Source organism: Magnolia sinica, chromosome 3, assembly GCF_029962835.1.
Source record: "Magnolia sinica isolate HGM2019 chromosome 3, MsV1, whole genome shotgun sequence".
NCBI lineage: Eukaryota > Viridiplantae > Streptophyta > Magnoliopsida > Magnoliales > Magnoliaceae > Magnolia > Magnolia sinica.
Genome location: NC_080575.1, coordinates 19,730,070 through 19,748,588, shown reverse-complemented (window position 1 = coordinate 19,748,588; position 18,519 = coordinate 19,730,070). Strand labels below are relative to the sequence as shown.

General features: G+C 38.6%; 1 protein-coding gene across 2 annotated transcripts; it reads right to left on the bottom strand.

Moving 5' to 3' along the window:
- Window positions 1-9,584: 9,584 nt before the first annotated feature.
- LOC131239653 (70 kDa peptidyl-prolyl isomerase-like) lies at window positions 9,585-17,693 on the bottom strand. Of its 2 annotated transcripts, none has more exons than XM_058237459.1 (13): window positions 17,337-17,693; window positions 17,163-17,249; window positions 13,246-13,506; window positions 13,073-13,147; window positions 12,906-12,986; window positions 12,354-12,548; window positions 12,167-12,256; window positions 11,907-12,082; window positions 11,678-11,800; window positions 11,225-11,371; window positions 10,716-10,843; window positions 10,460-10,595; window positions 9,585-9,975 (listed from the first exon to the last, which is right to left on the bottom strand). In XM_058237459.1, exons 1-12 carry the CDS (start codon window positions 17,515-17,517, stop codon window positions 10,463-10,465), a joined length of 1,677 nt encoding a protein of 558 aa, XP_058093442.1. In that variant the 5' UTR covers window positions 17,518-17,693; the 3' UTR covers window positions 9,585-9,975; window positions 10,460-10,462. The 2 variants fall into 2 exon arrangements, with proteins under 2 accessions (XP_058093442.1, XP_058093441.1); XM_058237458.1 differs by having other exon boundaries at window positions 10,475-10,595.
- Window positions 17,694-18,519: the final 826 nt, after the last annotated feature.

Here is an 18,519-nt window from a genome sequence, read left to right as displayed (position 1 = left end):
GCATTGTGGTACAACTCATGGTGACCAGCCACCCGGTGAAATCCATGTGAAAGGATGACCCATAGTGGACCGGTAACACATGTTGATAACTCAGAGTCACATGGTAAAATACTCTACGGTACGACCCATAGTGACCCGAGAAACCTTGCGTCTTACATCGGCCACCCGGTAAAGTTTGTGTACCATGTATGTGTGATTAGTTCAACTATTATTAATCCAATTTACATGCAATCCATTTATGACAAATCCATTCGACCAGTGACATTTCCAATTGACAGTTACATAATAGACCAAATGTTCTTTTTCCTTCAAAGTCGATACACAAAGGGTTCAGCTCAAAAAGGCCACTTAGGTAGAAAAATCTAAAAAATGATATAAATTAAGGGTTTATCTCGAAAAGCCATATGGGGCACAAATAGATCGAAAGATGGAATTCATCAAACGGGTTCAGTAGCTCCCCATGAAATAAGGCCACTAGTCCAAGGTATGCTTTCATCAATTCATAGAAGCGGCAATGCAAACCATATATACATTTCATAAGAACAGCAATCAAAACACATAAATAACTTATAATTTTCACAAGCTTCATAATTACAGTTCAATCACCATATTTCCATAATTTTAAGCTTATTACCATCCAACGTATGTAATATATAAGACAATATGTTAAAATTCATATATAAGGGAATAATATAAATGATTCACTGGTAAACATAATTTTTAGAAGCTATAGACCATATCCACAAGTCCAAGCAACAGTACAATACATATACAGAAATCAATATCGAACTAAAATGTAAAGAAAAGTTTGAAGGGTAGATCTTCACCTCTAAGTCAGAATTCCTCAACTAGGCAAGAAATTTTGGAAGAAATTCAATACATATAATTAATTCTCACTTAATTTAATTAACCCTGGGTTCATTTCTAATTTTATCTCAAATGGTGAGAACTTGGGGATGGATTCACCTCGAACGATTAGCAATTCGGTGGGTAGGCTCGACGCTAACTAAGACTCTCAAGATGTTAGAACCATACAACTCGTACATACAGTTAGGATGCCCTGTAAATAAGTCAAGATTTTAAAACTTGACATGCAACAACACATCGGTTGAGGATTCCAAGATTTAAGTGAATCGAAAAAGATTTCTTACCAAGCTAATACCGAATTGATGGGGAATTGAGAAATAACTTGCATGCGAGAGTTAGAAAGTAGTTTACTTGAGCGCTAATTGGTCGAAGGGAGCTCAGGGTGGCCTACTAAACCCAATATCAATGAAGAACAGCCCAGCCAACTCGACAGCCGCGTATACGATTGAAAGACTCGAATCGCCAACCCACACTATGATTTCTTTCACTTCTTAGTTTTTTTACAATATGAAAAATGGTCAAACCTGCCAATATGCAACCCACAACATCTCAATGACACAACCCGCACCCACTCTCTCAATATCTCCCTCCATCTCTCTATTTTCTCTTTCACTCTCTCAGTTTTGGAAATTCTAATGAAATAGAAGAATAGAAAAGAAAAGAAGCTTTATAGCCTCAAGATGAATGGTTAGGTGAATCGCAAGTGTACAATCGTAGGTGTCTGTCGGCCGGACCGACAAGAACCAACAGCTCTGTCGGTTGAACTAGTAGAGCACAAATTTCGCAGGTTTTCAGTTTTACACAGTTAGTTCGGACCAACAAGCCTATGGATTGAACCAACCAGCGCCCACCTAACTTATAATGGATATTTTCATGGCTCTAGGGTCCTAGGGATTAATTTACGTGTTCCTTAGGTTAATCTCTTGCCTATAATATTCAATTTGGAGTGTTTTCACATAGGCTCTACCTAACCAAGCATTTGGGGTTAAATGAACTGGGGATCCGATGATCCGGGTCCCACGGGTACTATTGTATGGTTTTGATATATCAATGCACGGAGTGGATTTGAGTTAGGGGTTTCTGGAATTAAGGTTTCATTTATAATACCTAAGATTTTGGGTTAAAAGATATGTGTGTGAATGTGCGTTTGCGTAACTTAATTGAAAAGAAACAATTTTTTAAGTAATACCCGAGGACCAACCAATACCTGAGTATTAGAGAGCTAGAGTGTTAGATGTATAGGTATCAAACTTTTTATATTTTTAATAATTTTTTCAACCACAAATAAAAATCCTCATTGCAGTTGATCTCACATTTAGACAACAGAGAGCATGATGTTGTTGCAATTGTTTTAGGGAATGATAAGAAAGGAAATATAGGGGTATGGTAGGGGGATCACAATGACTAGGTTGCGTCATACAACTCATCTCTGGGGGCGACTAGAGACGATGGAGAGTACAATTGTTACATGTGACTCAATAAGTGCAAACAATGACAGCAAGGATGGCCTTAATGAGGTAGCCGTCCATGGGGTCTTCCAATATGCTGACCGTAGGATCTTTTCAATTAAGAAATGAAGAATCTATTCCCAAAAGGTGAGCAGGCAAAGAACCAACATCCTCTCTCTCGCCCCATGAGAGATCAATAGTAGGTTGTTGCTGAAGAATTTTCAGCTGAGTAAGACTTCTACTATTGGAAGTTGGTTGATGGTGAGGCCCCTGATCAAACTTATATACACATTTGCCTCGAGGATATCTTCAACCGCACTGCAAAACTGTAAGACAAGAACTTACTTGAGGGGATGACATTTGCATATGTTGATATAAGAGAGGTAATAAGGTAACTTCTGAATATGATTGAAGTAATTATGGGTTGACATTTTTTTAAAAAAATTGTCTTTTACATTTTTTGTTATTGTTAGTTGGTGTTTGGATATGTTATGTATCACTTTTTTTTTATAGTATGTGAATTGGGAATGCATGCTTGAATTTGAATGGATTTATAGATTTTTCATGGATGAGTTTAAGAATTGATGGATTTGTGATGTGATACGTTTGAATTTCTGTTTTCTCTTTTTCCAGACATGTCTTCGAAATTTCAAGTTGTTGATTTAAAGTTGGGTACAGTTCATGCAAACAATGATTTGCAGTTGATAACGTTGATCATTTTCTGCTAACAGAATGGACAATAACAATGCTTATCATTCATTCCTTCACTGGAGAATGATTGGCGTCTTCCACTATAGATCAATTGTTGCTATCAATTGTAATTGGCAGACAAATTCTGGAAGGACATCTAGTAAAAGAGAAAGATGAACTACAATGATCTTATCTTATCATGATTGTAAACTCTCTCGTTAGTTACAGAGAATTCGGTCAAAAAATTTAACTCAAACAATCACTATGAACTTTTTTTTTATTTTGTTAGTTGGTTAGTACACACCACTGTCAATTCACACTTCACTGTTAGCCACCCCCACTAGGGACACTATGAACTAATTATAGTGCTAGTTTGCATCTTAATAACAAGTTACAAACTTTTTTGGTTGAAAGAGGGAACTAAAATTTTATTAAGACTTAAGAGGACCACTGAAAAGCGAGAAAAGAAAACATACTCACAAACAAAGAATATTCTTTCAACTAAAATTTTATTAAGACTTAAGAGGACCACCAAAAAGAGAGAAAAGAAAACATACTCACAAACAAAGAATATATATATATATATATATATATATATATATATTCTTTCATGTAATGTGTTATTAGGAAATCACATTGCCACTTTTGTAGGGTAGAGAAATGGATATACATACTTCAATTCTTCCCACTCCACTTCACCACAAAGTGAGATCTTTAGAGAAAAACTAGACACATGATCCAATGTAACAAACACCTATATTGAGTGATTCGCACATCGGATTAGCATTCATCTATAATCAATGTCATTCATTTGAGAGATTTACTTCAATATAGTTTTCTTCCATTTATCTTTGTTTTCTACAAATGGAACATGTAGATGTGGGAGAAAGATTGGGCCATATGCTATGGCCTATGATTCATGATCAAGTTCTTGAACTTTTGGTTCATGATCCATGTAAAGTGAGTCTCATTACTCGGGATAATTTGATTTGAGAAACTTTCATTTCACATCTACAATTTTGTACTGCCTGCTTATCAACCATCACAATCTACCAGAGTATGGAAGGTTTTTTTTTTTTTTTTCTAGAGGAGATATAATCATTCAACTGCGTATGAACTTGATAGGAAGGTACTTGAAGTGGTACACATGGAATAGATTAATTTGATCTATGCAACTATACCGGCTAAATTATGTAACACACTGTATATGTAAGATCCACTCCATCCATCCTATTCTATCTTTGATTCTAGGTCCTTGGGAAAAAATCAATGACATCCACACAACTCAAGTGGGCCACAGTGTCGGGAATAATGGGGATGAGATTTCAAGCATAGGCTTGTTTGTGAAGCCACCATAGTGTGTATCTTTCATTAAACCAAGCAGGCCAGGCCGCATGGTTAGAGGATCTAGGAGCAATTTTACATTTTTTTCGTTGGTGTAGCCCAAAAGAGTTTTTTATGGGGCTGATCTATTGTATGTATGGTTTAAATCAGAGTTTTCACCTGATGAATGGAGTAGATTTATGTATACAATATGGTGGGCCACACATAGATTGGGTGGCATAAAGATGTTTCTGGTCCAACAATGTTACAAGTGCAACAAGTTGTATCATAAAAAAACTAAATAAACATTTCTTTGCCTATGTAATCATATGCTTCTTAAACCATATTTGCAATAAATGCAATCATCCATCATGAAATAACTCCTCTCTCTCATATTTATTTTGAAACTTAATTGCAATAAGGCGTACAACCCAACTAATTACATGTGAGACCTTTCATATCTATCCCACAATATGTATTTTTGGCTTTCAAAATAGTCTCATTTCAAGGATTTTGACAGGTTTATGGTTGCTCTGGGGTTATTTGGAGTGAAGGATTTGAGGTAAGGATTTTATGAAATTCACATATTCCAAATCTACCATGTTCATTTTCCAGTGGAAATTTGCCAAATATATAGATTTCTCATATTCACACTCCAATAATCCATGAATTTGGGGCAAATTCAAATTCTGAAAAGACTTGAGACTTGGCAAATCTATAAAATAAGAGACCTTCAAAATTTTATAAAAGTTTTTTTTACCATTGTAATAAATGCTCCCCCAACCCATGTAATAAATTGCTGTTGTTAAAAACAATCTTTCCCTTAGCGTGCTGTCAGGTGTGGAAAGCCCATAATGCATGCACTCTAAAAAAAATAGAGAATTGGGTGGCAAGAGATCAGCCTGCATTTGCATAGAAGTGCTGCGATGAATGTGGCACAAAATGTTATTGAATCTAGTTTCTCTACTTGTCACAAGCAGAGATTTCCTATTTTCTTGTATAGTAATTGATTCACGTTATCACTAACGTTATAAGCACTACTAAATTAAATGCAATCTGTGATGATGTGGCCCAATCACATTGCAACAAGTATAAAATTCTTATTTGTGGCAAGCAGTGAATCTAAACTCATTGTTATTTTCACAAATCTCCATTTAACTATTCTACATAATCATCTTAAACAAATTCTCTCTCAAGGAGCGCAAGTTACATTGGTTAAATGGGCACTAACTAATTCAAGATGGCTTTTGATGGCTCCTCAATAGGAAACCCTCCAATAGGTAGTAGCTGCATTGTTTGGTAGATCTATCATTGTTCTTGGAAAGGTAATGTCACTGCCCATAACCTGGTAGAAAGCCATCCACCCTCTAATCTGTGATGGTTCTCAGTGCCCAAACACCATAGATAGAGTCTCTTTTCATATGCTTCCTATTAATAGATTCACTGATTCTTTCAAGTTTTCAATGAGCCAAATGGCCCTTGGAAGAAGCATTATTACAGTCTTACTATGCGAATAAATGATCTTTAAACTAAAATTAAAAGAATTTACAAAGTCCATACACACCAGCAGTAAAATTCCAACATACATGGATACTCCTGTCTAGACGTCCAAATACAGCATCATGACATCGATCTTCAAAATTTAAATCATAGGCATGATGGACATCTGTCTTAAATGAGTTTATTTACATTGAAACAACCATTTGGAGCATTAGCATTTCTATTATGTTTTAAACTTTATTTTTCATCTTCAAAAATGATGATCTATCAGAATCAAACCTGTAATTAGTTTGAAATTATACGTTCATTCAATAGTGCTCAAAAATGAAAAATACCATGATGCTTCTCATGACAGAGGGTACCACCAACTAATATCGATGGGCGTAGCAACATCATAAAACTCACAGCCTGTTTGAAATGATGTAATTCTTGTAAATTGTTATGTATTTAATTCCTTTTAGCAGTAATTACTTGCCATAGAATTTCTAATGGAAGGGAAACTGTGTGATGGTGACACGACACCTTTTAGGTAGGAAAAATGAGACGAGCTCTGTTGGTCACACCATGATGTATGTGTTTTATCCACACCATCCATTAACTTGGCCATATCATTTTGGGGGCATGATCCCAAAAATGAGCGGATCCAAAGCTCAAGTGGACCACATTAAGGTTGGCGCTCAATCTCTACTGTTTCCCATGGTGTGGTCCACTTGAGCTTTGAATCCGCCTCGGTTTTTGGTGCCTATGCCCTAAAATGATCCGAACTAATGAATGGATGGTGTGGATATAACACATATATATATCAAGGTGGGGCCCAAAAAGTTTTGGCTTGGAATCACATGTCATGAAAATTAATCCAATTTCCTGAGGGCGACTCCTCACTTTCAAACACCTGTGGTATTGTCTAATGTACACAGTTATTGCTGATTTGACATAAAATTCATAAAAATACAAGTGAATACATACAACTAAACAAACCCTAAAAGATTTCCCTAAAAGTTGTAAAGAACTTAAACAATAATTCTTCAGTCTTTTTTCAATTAAATGTGATGCTTCTCAGATAGTTTCTAATAGCTATTACTTGGGTGGACATGTGATATCATAATAAACAATTTTCCACTCTTTATACTTTGATGTAGCTAATTAATACACTAATTAGAACATATTTTATGAATCGCCATGTAAAACACACACTGATCAGATGATCTAATCCATCCCTAATTTGCTCTTATTTTTTGTAGCCATCCATTTTTGAGGCATGGATAGATTGGTCAGGATGGCCTAACAAAACCAACTCTTTAGAATAAGAAGCAATCTACGGTCAGCCCCAACCAAGTAGATTGAAGGCTAAACTGATTATTCATACAGTTACATTCTAAAAATTGGTAGCATTTATAACTTATGCTAGACATAATGAATAGTCTTAGATCAACCCATTGGATTGTTTAACTGTCTAATGCAACTAGGAACACGATAACTTACTGGACCATTTTTAATTATCTTTAATTGCCAAAAAGTTAGAAGAATTCCTTCAAAATCCAAGGTCACACGGGGTACTTCACACACACACACATATATATAATAGAGTTGGGCATGGGACTGCTCGACTCATCCAACTCGTTCAGACCCACCTCGATCCAAATTGAGTGGGTGAGTCAATCCGAATCGAGTAGACTTCATCCAATCCAAACTCAAACTGAGTTGAGTTCTGGTCACCCAGTAACTCAAACTCGACCCATATATATATATATATATATATATATATATATATATATATATATATATATATATATATATATATCCAAATTTGATGTTTCAGATTTGAGATGCATGCTGTTGGAGAGGCTGCAATTATGGCAGGTGCACCTAGGTTTGGAGTTGTGATTTCAGCCCATAGATACCTGCTGCACCTGACTTGACTCAGTGCCGACTCAGTATTTGTGACTGGGTCGAACACGGTCTGGATTAGTTCAAGCCAGACTTGGACTCGGATCAGGCATGCTGGACTCAGTACCGAGTTGGGTCGAGTTCAGGTCAGGTCTATTTCGAAACCAGATTGAGTCAGTTCAGCCCTAACTCGGTCCAACTCAACTCAATGCCCATGCCCAGCTCTAATAAACGAAGATGAATGAATATATAATGAAAATTGAATATCAACAATTGACGATAGCTTTTGACAAAACAACACCCATTAACAAAGTATAGCTGAATTGCAAGCCAACCAACCCAACCAATTAAGGTTGTATGGTGTGTAAATGTTGCCAACTCTTGGAAGCCGCAGACCCACAGTACAAGTAACAAATATTAGTAATGAACTCTAATGTCCAAACAGATCAACATGTTGCTAGAAGATTACTAATCCTACCTAATCTAATTCACTTGGCCATGCCCACAATCCTAACCCTTTCAATTACAAATACGAAAAGCATAGTAATAGTTCATATTCAACTGGAGAGAAGATCATGACTAGTGACTAACGTCTCCCATCCAAGCAGAGTTTCCAGGGTATAATCCACCCCTTGGCACAAATCCATGTCAAAAGTTCCTAAATTGAAAGTGTAGTAGAGAAATTTCGAGAAGCATTAGTAGTGCTTGTTTGTGTGCCACTCAATATGGAAACTTGTGAGGAGGTTTGCTCAAACACATTACTGGGACTATAGCCATTGGACTTCAGAGACTTTTTTCAATCAACCAAACTGTTTATTTAGCAAGGCTCCTCTCGAAGGGGGGCAGAGGGAAATTTTTTTTAAAAAATGTCACTATAAAAGTCTTAGTGTCCTTCAATTACACAAAGGTCATGGTAACAATTCATCTTCAAAGTGAAAGAGCAAATTATCAAAGGTTTGAAATAATCCAATAGAGAGCTCTTTTTTTTTTTTTTTTCCATTACCCCCATCTCATACATAACTAACCGTAAACCCATAAGCTTACCAGAGAGTATGTTGGACGTCCATCCCATTCATTGTGGTCACTCCATAAAAATGAGACACCCCAAAAATCAGGCTGTTGATAAGGTCACACAAACTTGGATGATGGGAAAACACAATAATAGCAGCTTGATCCAAAAAATTTGTACCTCCAAAGAAATCTTTAATGGTGGGAATTCAGTCCCTACTCTGTGGTCCACTTGAGTTTTGGGTCTGCCTCATTTTTGGGACCATGCCTTAATATGAGCTGGCAAATTGGATGGAATACAACTCATAAATCAAGGTGGACCCCACGGTCAGGGCCTCACCCACTAAGCTGTCACCCGTCTCACCTAATCCGCATCTAACATCTGTAGTAGCCGTGCCATCCATCAGGTGTGCCCCTCATGTTCACACCTTGGGTGGATCCAAAACTCAAGGCAGGCCACAAGGAAGAGCTTGGATTGGTTGCCTTGTGTATTGGGCACAAGGTTTTTTTTACATGCTATCCGATTAATCCACATGACACTCCTTACCAAAATGTAAGGCAAACGTGGTGGACCACATAACATGCAGTTAAAGGTTTTAACCAGATTTTATCCTGTTTAGTGTTAGAGATGCGGGCTAGTTCTGTATAAAAATGATGCCATGGATGGATCATCTCACATTAATAGCAAAAAGCAGACATACTGCCCACGATTTTCTAAAGATCATATATATCATGAAAGTTTTGAAATCTTGACAATATTGGTCAGTATTCCATAGAAATGTCAAAAGGTCTTATGAAGGAAAGCAATCAAAACCAATACAAATTTGCTTTCTTCTTTTTTCTTTTTTCTCAAACATGGAATGACTAGGAAAGTGGGAAATGTTTTCATTTGCAAAGTATTCAACGTTTTCAGAGCCTGTTAAATTCTCACAGACAACCAATGGAAATGCAAAATACCCAGAGATCATTTTCCACATTCAGACCCCACGTTCTATGATAAACCATTTTCTATAAGTGTTAATAGTCCCTACCTCCTACCACTACTAAAGAAGCTGACTCGATTCACATGAACCTTGATTGCATCACATTCCTTCTTTGGACTAGAGAAGCATATTCAGCTGAAAAGAAAATAACAAGCCATAAGGGAAAGGGAAAGGACCCAATTAAGCCACCTCTCCTAGTACGCTTATGCAGCACTGTCAACGCTCATTGGCTCCGTCTCCTGTTTGGCTGCCACATTGCTTCCAGATTTCTGCACATACGGAAGACCATCCCAAAAGGTCAATAAAAACAGATGCAATCCCACTTGGATCATCAATTAACATCGAATTTGATCACTGCTCATATTGAGGTCCATAGGATCTACATCTGGTTTCTCGATGTAAAGGTCAATAAAAACAGATGCAATCCCACTTGGATCATCAACTAACATCGAATTTGATCACAGCTCATATGGAGGCCCATTGGATCTACATCTGGTTTCTCCATAAAGCGCTTAACATCGAGCATCTACCTTAAATCTCAAGTCAGATGAGAATAGCACCAAGACATTCTCATCTCACTGGAAATATAGGTACTGAATTGCATCCAATACAACATAGACAAAAACAAAAACAAGGGCCGGTTTGGATGTGAGCAGTTAAAGAGGAACTGAAAAACCCAAAAGCTAAAATGCAGAACCTCATTGACAGTTTTATCACGATACATAATGCATCCAAACACCACAGTGGAAGATCATCTCATGCACTTACGATAGATTCCATTTGCTGTAATTTGTTCATCTTAGCAAACATGTTCCCGTAGAACTTCGCATCCTTCTTGTTATACTCTTTCACCTTCTCCTTCAAGGTTTTGTACTCCAGCTTCACATCCCTGGCCATCCAAAAAACCACATGCATGCATAAACAGACTTAAATGCCAAGGGCTACAGTAAGGGCAGTATGTGAATAGAAGAGGGGAGTATTGAAGGGCTGAGGGTGCATGCATGCATACCTATTGTCAGGATCAATTTCAAGAGCCTTCTTGATATCAAGCTCAGCCAAATCTAGATCAGCAAGCTGGATGTACGCTTGTGCCCTCCGATAGAGGGCTTTCACATTCGAGCTCTCAACCTCCAATACCTGGCAAATTCATATCCCGCCAAACGTCAACTTCACCAATCAAGAACATTAAGTATCTCGAACACTAACACTACACACGAGAGTGCCCCTACATGGCAAACCAACAATGTTTTAAAACCCGGGAGAACTGGTTGGGACCCAAACCGGGCCATCAAAATGGCATGGGTCACCCTAAAACAGGGATAGCAGATTACTGTTATAGTTCTTTTTTCATTTATTATTTTGAATGAAGCAGCCCTGATGAAAAGATTAACCATGAGAAGTTGTTGCTGCTGTCTATGACTCTTGATACCACCATTCTACTATAGTGTAGGACCTACTTCTAGATCGTAGCAAACTCAAAGCACAAACCAAATGAAAGGATCCATCAACTTAACAGACCTTAGTGCATAGTTTCTCTGCCTCTTTGTAGTCTTTGAGCTTCAGCTTGCAGGCTGCATTATTGAGGTTGCAAGTGACCTTCAGCACCTTGGACTTCTTCTTCTCTTCTTCACTAAAAGTGCTGTCATATTCAACGAACTTTGCAGCCTACAATTTTAGAAGAGAAGAAATACCACATTTGAGGATTCATCAAAAAAGAAAAACTAAGTTTCAAAATGAGAGAAGTATTATAGATGCACTTGGATGCACCATTGAATTGAATTGCAATGGCAAGTCCAATAAAACAGAAATAACTAGATTGCGATTTAATCACCAATGATATGGACAGCTTGCCTCCAACTTATAGCCACAATTTTAGAGTCGTCGAGTCAAGAGTGACACATCCAGTTTCGAGTCAAGTCGAGACTCAAACGGAACGGGGGGGGGGGGCGCATTCACATCATATGATTTTACCTTTTCATATCTCTTTGAGGCCCTAGCATATTTTCCCGCTTTGAACATTGCATTTCCTTCTTCCTTCTTCTTCCCAGCAGCCTCTATTTTCTCTTCATTGTTCATATCCCACGACTCTTTATCCTGAATGATGAGGGCAATAGATTGACTAGCACTTCAATCAGCCAGCCATGCTCAAGACAGTGAAAGGGACGGTGAGCAGTAAATGGAAATTGGAACTTCAACTTACCTTGACAAATGAGACAAGCTCCACCTCATAGTATACAGTGGAATTGGGAGGAACAACTGCCAATTCCTGTTTTACTTCAGAACTAGAGAAAGCATATTCTGGTGCAATTGTCACCAATGCAAACTCTCCCTTCTTCATGGCCATCACTGCCCTGTCAAGGCCATCAATGACTTGCTCTGTGCAAAGGTAAAATAGCATTCAGCCATGCAGACCCAGAAAAATCCATGTTTGAAAAGCATTGATCAAGGTAATTTTATTACCATCATCGGTTTTGAACTCAAAGGGTTCCTCCTCGTCATGACCCTTCTTCAGAAACACAGTACCATCTTCCAACTTCCCAATCAATTTCACTGCCAGCATACCAAAAATTTAGATTAAAGTTAGGCACCACCAAAGATCTCTGAATCTGCCAATGACGCACCAAAGCTATTTTATGTGATGCTTAACCTTTGACAACAGCACCCTCGTTCGGCTTTTCATAGCCTTCTCCTTCTTTAAGGATCTTCTTTAGAACCTTCTTATCAGAGGTTACCTCTGTCACCGTCTTCCAAGATACTAACTCAAGTTCCACAAGAAGGGTGGCATTTGGCGGAACAGCACCTTCATCAACAGAGGCTGGTCTACCCTTTTCCCCAAATGCATCTGAACATCAATAGATAAGTTAGCAATGATTGAACTAAGAATTTTAAGACTTTTAAGACTGCATTTAGAAGTTGCGGTATTTGGATTGACAGACTCTTTACATGATCCGGAACCCATATGCCATTTCAAGCTGGTTTGGCAAAAATCCTCTACTCATTGAAAAAAAAAAATGAGTGTTTGCACTTGCCAAACTAGCCCACAATTTCCCAAATAAAAATAAATAAATAAATTATTTAAAAAAAAAAAAAAGCAGTTAGCACTGCTTGCAGTTTTGAAATGGCAATTTGCAGCAAAAATTCCCTTAGTTCCAATGGCAAAACAATGCTTGAATTGGAAAATATGTTACTCCAAACTTACACTGTGGCTTCACAGTCAGGAGCACCTTTTCTCCCTTCTTCATTGTTTTCACAGCTTTCGACAGTGCAGGACAGAAGAACCCTGATTGTAGCAGTACTCAGAACATCAAATTAATGCCATTCACTATATGGAAACACTGGTGGTAATAACACAAATCAGAAACCTACCATCATTAACAGTGAACTCCACTCCTTCGGACTTGGAAATCACAGTTCCATCTTCTAGCCGAGCTTCATATTTCACTGCAGAAAGAAGAAATGGTGAATACTTGAACTCAACAAATTCAACAAAGCATAGAGTTCCAATGTAAGGCTCATGGATCAAGGGCAGAGTCACATACCAAACACTTCGTCAGGGTCTTTTGGGTTATCCCATTTCTCTCCTTCAGTGAGGATCTTCTTGAAGATGCCTCCATCTTTGCATATGTCCCGGACACTAGACCACGAAAGCAGCTCAACATCAAATTGAAGTGTAGCACTGGGAGGGATTTTCGGAGGAGAGCCAGTCTCGCCATATGCGAGTTCAGGAGGGATGGTGAAGATGGCATTTTCACCCTTCTTCATTGTCTTGATTCCTTGATCCCATCCCTTGATCACTTGACCTGTCACAAAACAGAATTGAAGATCAAAGAAATTAAGATGGGTGCCATCTATTCTGCTAATAAGGAATCCAGGAACGACTTTTCCACAGAAAGGCCTTCTTTATATTCCTGGAACAAGATAGAACATAATAGCAAGATCTTTCTAGATTATTTATTTATTTATTTATTTTTATTTTAAGTGTAGGAAATCAAGCAAATAAACACCCAAAACAACCATCATGAAAGGGATAGAAGCATCATCATCATCTAAGCCTTATCCCAGCAAATTGGGATCGGGTACATGAATCATGTTCTGCCATTCCACTCTACCAAGGGCCATAACTTCATTTAGACCATAGGTCATCAAGTCTTTTTCTTACTACCTCCACTCACATCACTTGGGCCTTCCCCTTGTCCATTTAGAGCCTTAAATTTGCACATCAACTCACTCATTCTATCCAGTGGAAACTCCACTTGGAGTCCACTGCCCATGATCAAACCATCCAAGTATACTTTCCCTCATCTTATTGCCTTATTGGTGATACTAAGTTACCCTCAAATGCATTCATTTCCAATACTAACTTTCCTTTGTCTTGCCACTCATCCATCTCAACATCCTCATTCAACCACACTCATCCTGTGACATTGTTGATCTTTAACTGCCCAACATTGTCTCGAAGAACCTGGCTGGTCATACAACTATCCTTCAGGGCCTGTTTGGCGCAAGGGATTAGAGTGTATTAGATGGCATGGAATTTGAGAAAAGCAATCATTACATGTGGCAGTGGATTGTCTGCTAAGAACATTGGTTTTTCAAATTCTACCCCATGTCTGGATTATAAGAAAGTCATGGGTGGTCAACAATACATCGGATGTACAACATTTGGAAGGATGTTGACTGCAACGAGGAATTATCTTTCTTTCCAAGGCTGCCAGCAAGTTGTGGGCCCTACTATGATGTATGCGTTATATCAACACCACCCATCCACTTTGCAGGAGCATTTTTGGACTTGCCCAAAAATGAGGCAGATCCAAAGCTCAAGTAGACCACACCACAAAAAGCAGTGGAGATTGAACGCCCACCATTGAAAACTTCTTGGGGGCATAGAAGTTTTGAATCCAGCTGATATTTGTGATTTCCCTTCATCCAAGTTTGTGTGACCTTATGACCAGGTTGGGTAGCAAATAAACATCATGGAGGGCCCTAAGAAGGCTTCAACTACAAGCATTATTGTCCCCACTTTTTTCTGGGGTATGGTCCACTTTTGTATTTTTCTCTTTTTTGTACCCATGCCTTAAAATAATCTTGAAAAATGGATGGACGGTGTTAATATAACACATACATCATGATGGGGCCCACAAAACCTAGTAACGTGAGTGAAGTAAGTGGCATGCACTCACACTAGATTTGGGCGGATATGAAGAAAAACTGCTAAAATCCCTTTTAACACAAGCACATTTTCCAATGACAAAAATTCAAGCAAGTGGTGGAGAAAGCAAACACAACCTAACTTTAAAATATGGTATTTGAAATACAATACCACTTAATACCATCTAATCCCCTAGGCCAAACAGGCCCTTAAGGTTTTCCTTTCAGTTTGATTGGGTAGAGGAAGATATGGTGTAAAAGAGCCTACATAAGTTTAGCATCTCTATGTAGCTTGGTGTCATGGTCGCCACTGATATGAATCACCGTTATCAACCCAATAGGACTACAGGTGGTACCAAGACCACAATGGCTGAGATTTCAAAATGGTCTCATGACAGCCAAATCACATGTAATATGAGCATTAATGCTTTTCACTTCATCAAGTCATAATAACAATATGATACTACACATTCAATCCAACAAACCTTTAGGGCCTGTTTGGCCTGAGGGATTAGATGGTATTATGTGGTATTGTATTTCAAATACCACATTTTAAAGTGAGGTCGTGTTTGCTTTCTCCACCACTTGCTTTAGTTTTTGTCATTGAAAATTGTGAATGTATTAAAAGGAATTTCAGCAGTTCCTCTTCATATCCGCCCAAATTTAGTGTGGGTGCACATCACTGACATCACTCACGTCACTAGGTTCTATGGGGCCCACCACATCGTCCATCTATTTTTCAAGATTATTTTAAGGCATGGGTACAAAAATGAGGCAAATACAAAACTCAAGTGGATCACACCGCAGAAAGAATTGGGGACAATAATGCCCATCGTTGAAGCCTTCCTAGGGCCCACCATGATGTTTATTTGCTATCCAACCTGTTCACAAGGTCACACAGACCTGGATGAAGGGAAATCACAAATATCAGCTTGATCCAAAACTTCTATGGACCCCAAGAAGTTTTCAATGGTAGGCGTTCAATCTCCACAGCTTTCTGTGGTGTGGTCCACTTGAGCTTTGGATCTGCCTCATTTTTGGGCACAAGTCCTAAAATGCTCCTGCAAAGTGGATGGACGGTGTTGATATAACGCATAGACCATGGTAAGGCCCATAGCTTGCTGGCAATCTTAGAAAGAAAAAAAATTCCTCGTTGCAATCAACATCCTTCCAAACATTGTACATTTGATGTATTGTTGACCACCCATGACCTTCTTATAATCCAAACATGGGGTAGAATTTGAAAAATAGCTGACAATCCACTGCTACATGTAATGATTGTTTTTTTTCAAATTTCATACCATCTAATACACTCTAATCCCTTGCGCCAAACAGGCCCTTAAGCAGTTCTATAGAACTTTTGCTGCTTAAATGAGTAGATGACAGCATTTTTATTTCTGCATTTGTTTCTACAAATCCCCTGCACAACAGAAGGGGAATGTGTCCAGCCCTCGCCAGGACAAAATCAGTCCAGACAGGGGCACCGTGGGCCTACTATGATGGTGGGTCTCATCCACACCATTCATCCATTTTTCCATATCATTTTGGGGCATGAGCCAAAAAATGAGCTAGATAATGGGCTTAAGTGGACCACACAATGGGGATTGAACACCCACCATTAAAAACTTCTTAGGGGCCACAGAAGTTTTGGATTAAGCTGTCATTTGTGTTTTCCCTTTGTCCAGGCCTATGTGACCTTATGAACAGGTTTGATGGCAAATAAACATAAGGGTGGGCCCTAGAAAGGTTTCAATGTTGGGCATCATTATCATTGCTACTCCCATGGTGTGGTCCACTTGAGCCTTGGATAAACCACATTTTTAGGCTCATACCCTAAAATGATCTGGACAAATGGATGAATGGCACAGTATAACCCATACATACATCACGGTGGGCCCCACAGAGCCCCTGCCTGGACCAATTTCTGTCCAGGCAGGGGCAGGATGCAATTTGCTTCCCTGCGACCCTGCCTTACTTTTCTTATTCTCTTCCTTCTACTTTTCTTGGCCTTGCTCTCAACGAAACGAAAAAAGCACGGCACAACTCAACCAAGAATTCAAGCCAATTTCATCAAGAATCAGTTTTAAAAAGAACAAAAGAAAATCTGGTAAAAATTCAATCAGTATGTTCATGGCCCATCCATGACGTGACCCAAACTGCTGCACAGACAACGTTCACAATCTCGGTTCTAAGTGCAAAATTCATATTTTGAATCAGAAATCCAGACACAACAACAAATAAATCAATCATATTTCCCATAAACATCAAAACCCACTAAAAATTCCAAAAATAAAAATAAAAATCCAACCTTCACCAAGCTTGAATTTGAACGGCGTCCCACGGTCCCTGCTCGAATCGAACTGGGTCCCATCAAGCAAAGTCCCAGTATAATGAACTGCAAATCAAACAAAAAAAAAAAAAGAACATTTCACCAAACCCAATCCAACAAAATCAAACAGAGACGAATCGAAATGGAGCATACCTTCAACTTCGTCTCCGTTCTCGGGCGTCTCCCATCCTTGTCCCTCCTTCACAAGCTTCTTCTTCAATCCCTGATTTCCAATCTCCTTCTCTTCTCCAACTTTCAGGATCGGACTCTCGTCTGGAAGATCCAAATCCTCGTTCATCTCCTCCGCTGCAGGAATATCGAAATCCTCATCCATAACTCGCCCAAACGGACTCCAAAAACTCCCAGAAAAAAGTAGGGATTTAGGTTTTTGATTTTGGGATTGGAAATGCGAAGTGGAGGAGGCGAGATTGCAGAAAAATTCAAGAATGCGGTGGTTTCTGTTTGGATTGGAAATGGAGAAGAGGGGTTTTATAGAGAGAGAGAGAGAGAGAGAGAGAGAGGCTGTTGGGGAGTGAGGTTTCTCTAGAGTGTTCTAAAATGGTCAGTGAAAATTGGAGTTTTGAAGGGTCAGGATGCTTCCCGAGAGATGGTCTACGAATTGCCTCGAGATTCGTGCAGATTGGAGAAAAGACAGATATGGAATAGGTATTCGCGCCAAGAAAGGACTGAAGATGTTAAGAGCCTGTCACGTGCGAAATTATCATACGTGTGATTGATCCCTTCCGTTCATTGGGTTGATCGGCTTTGAATATTGCATTTTACACAAATCAAGATAATTAAGTCATTGTAAGACGAAATGGACGGCTGGAAAAGAAGTTTCCAGTGGTTTATATTGTATGTACTTGCGTGGAATTAGAAATAATTAATATACCAGTCTAGTTTTAGGAAACTGAATTAAAACATTGGGTCCCACCTATTACATGGTACAGATCTATAATATCTATGCTAATTTTTTACATTTACGTGATTTACCATTTCAATTTCTACTCACGAGAATTGGTTTAGCTAATCACGTCGGAGATATGAGATACCAAACGTGCTAACCTGGAATACATGTTCGATATCGAAGCCGATCATCAGGTGGGAACTACTGTTTATATACTGTGAATAAAAAAATCACAACGGTTATCTAGTCAGTTGGGCCACACTTATGAACTGAATTAGTACCGTTGGTAGATCTATTGATTTTGTGCATGTTAGACCTAACTAATTAGAAGAAAGATTTTGGACCACCTAATTAAACATCGGGCCCACTTTGATGCGTGGATTGTATCTTATCACGTGCGCCACGTAGGTGTGCGCAAGAGAGGAGTAC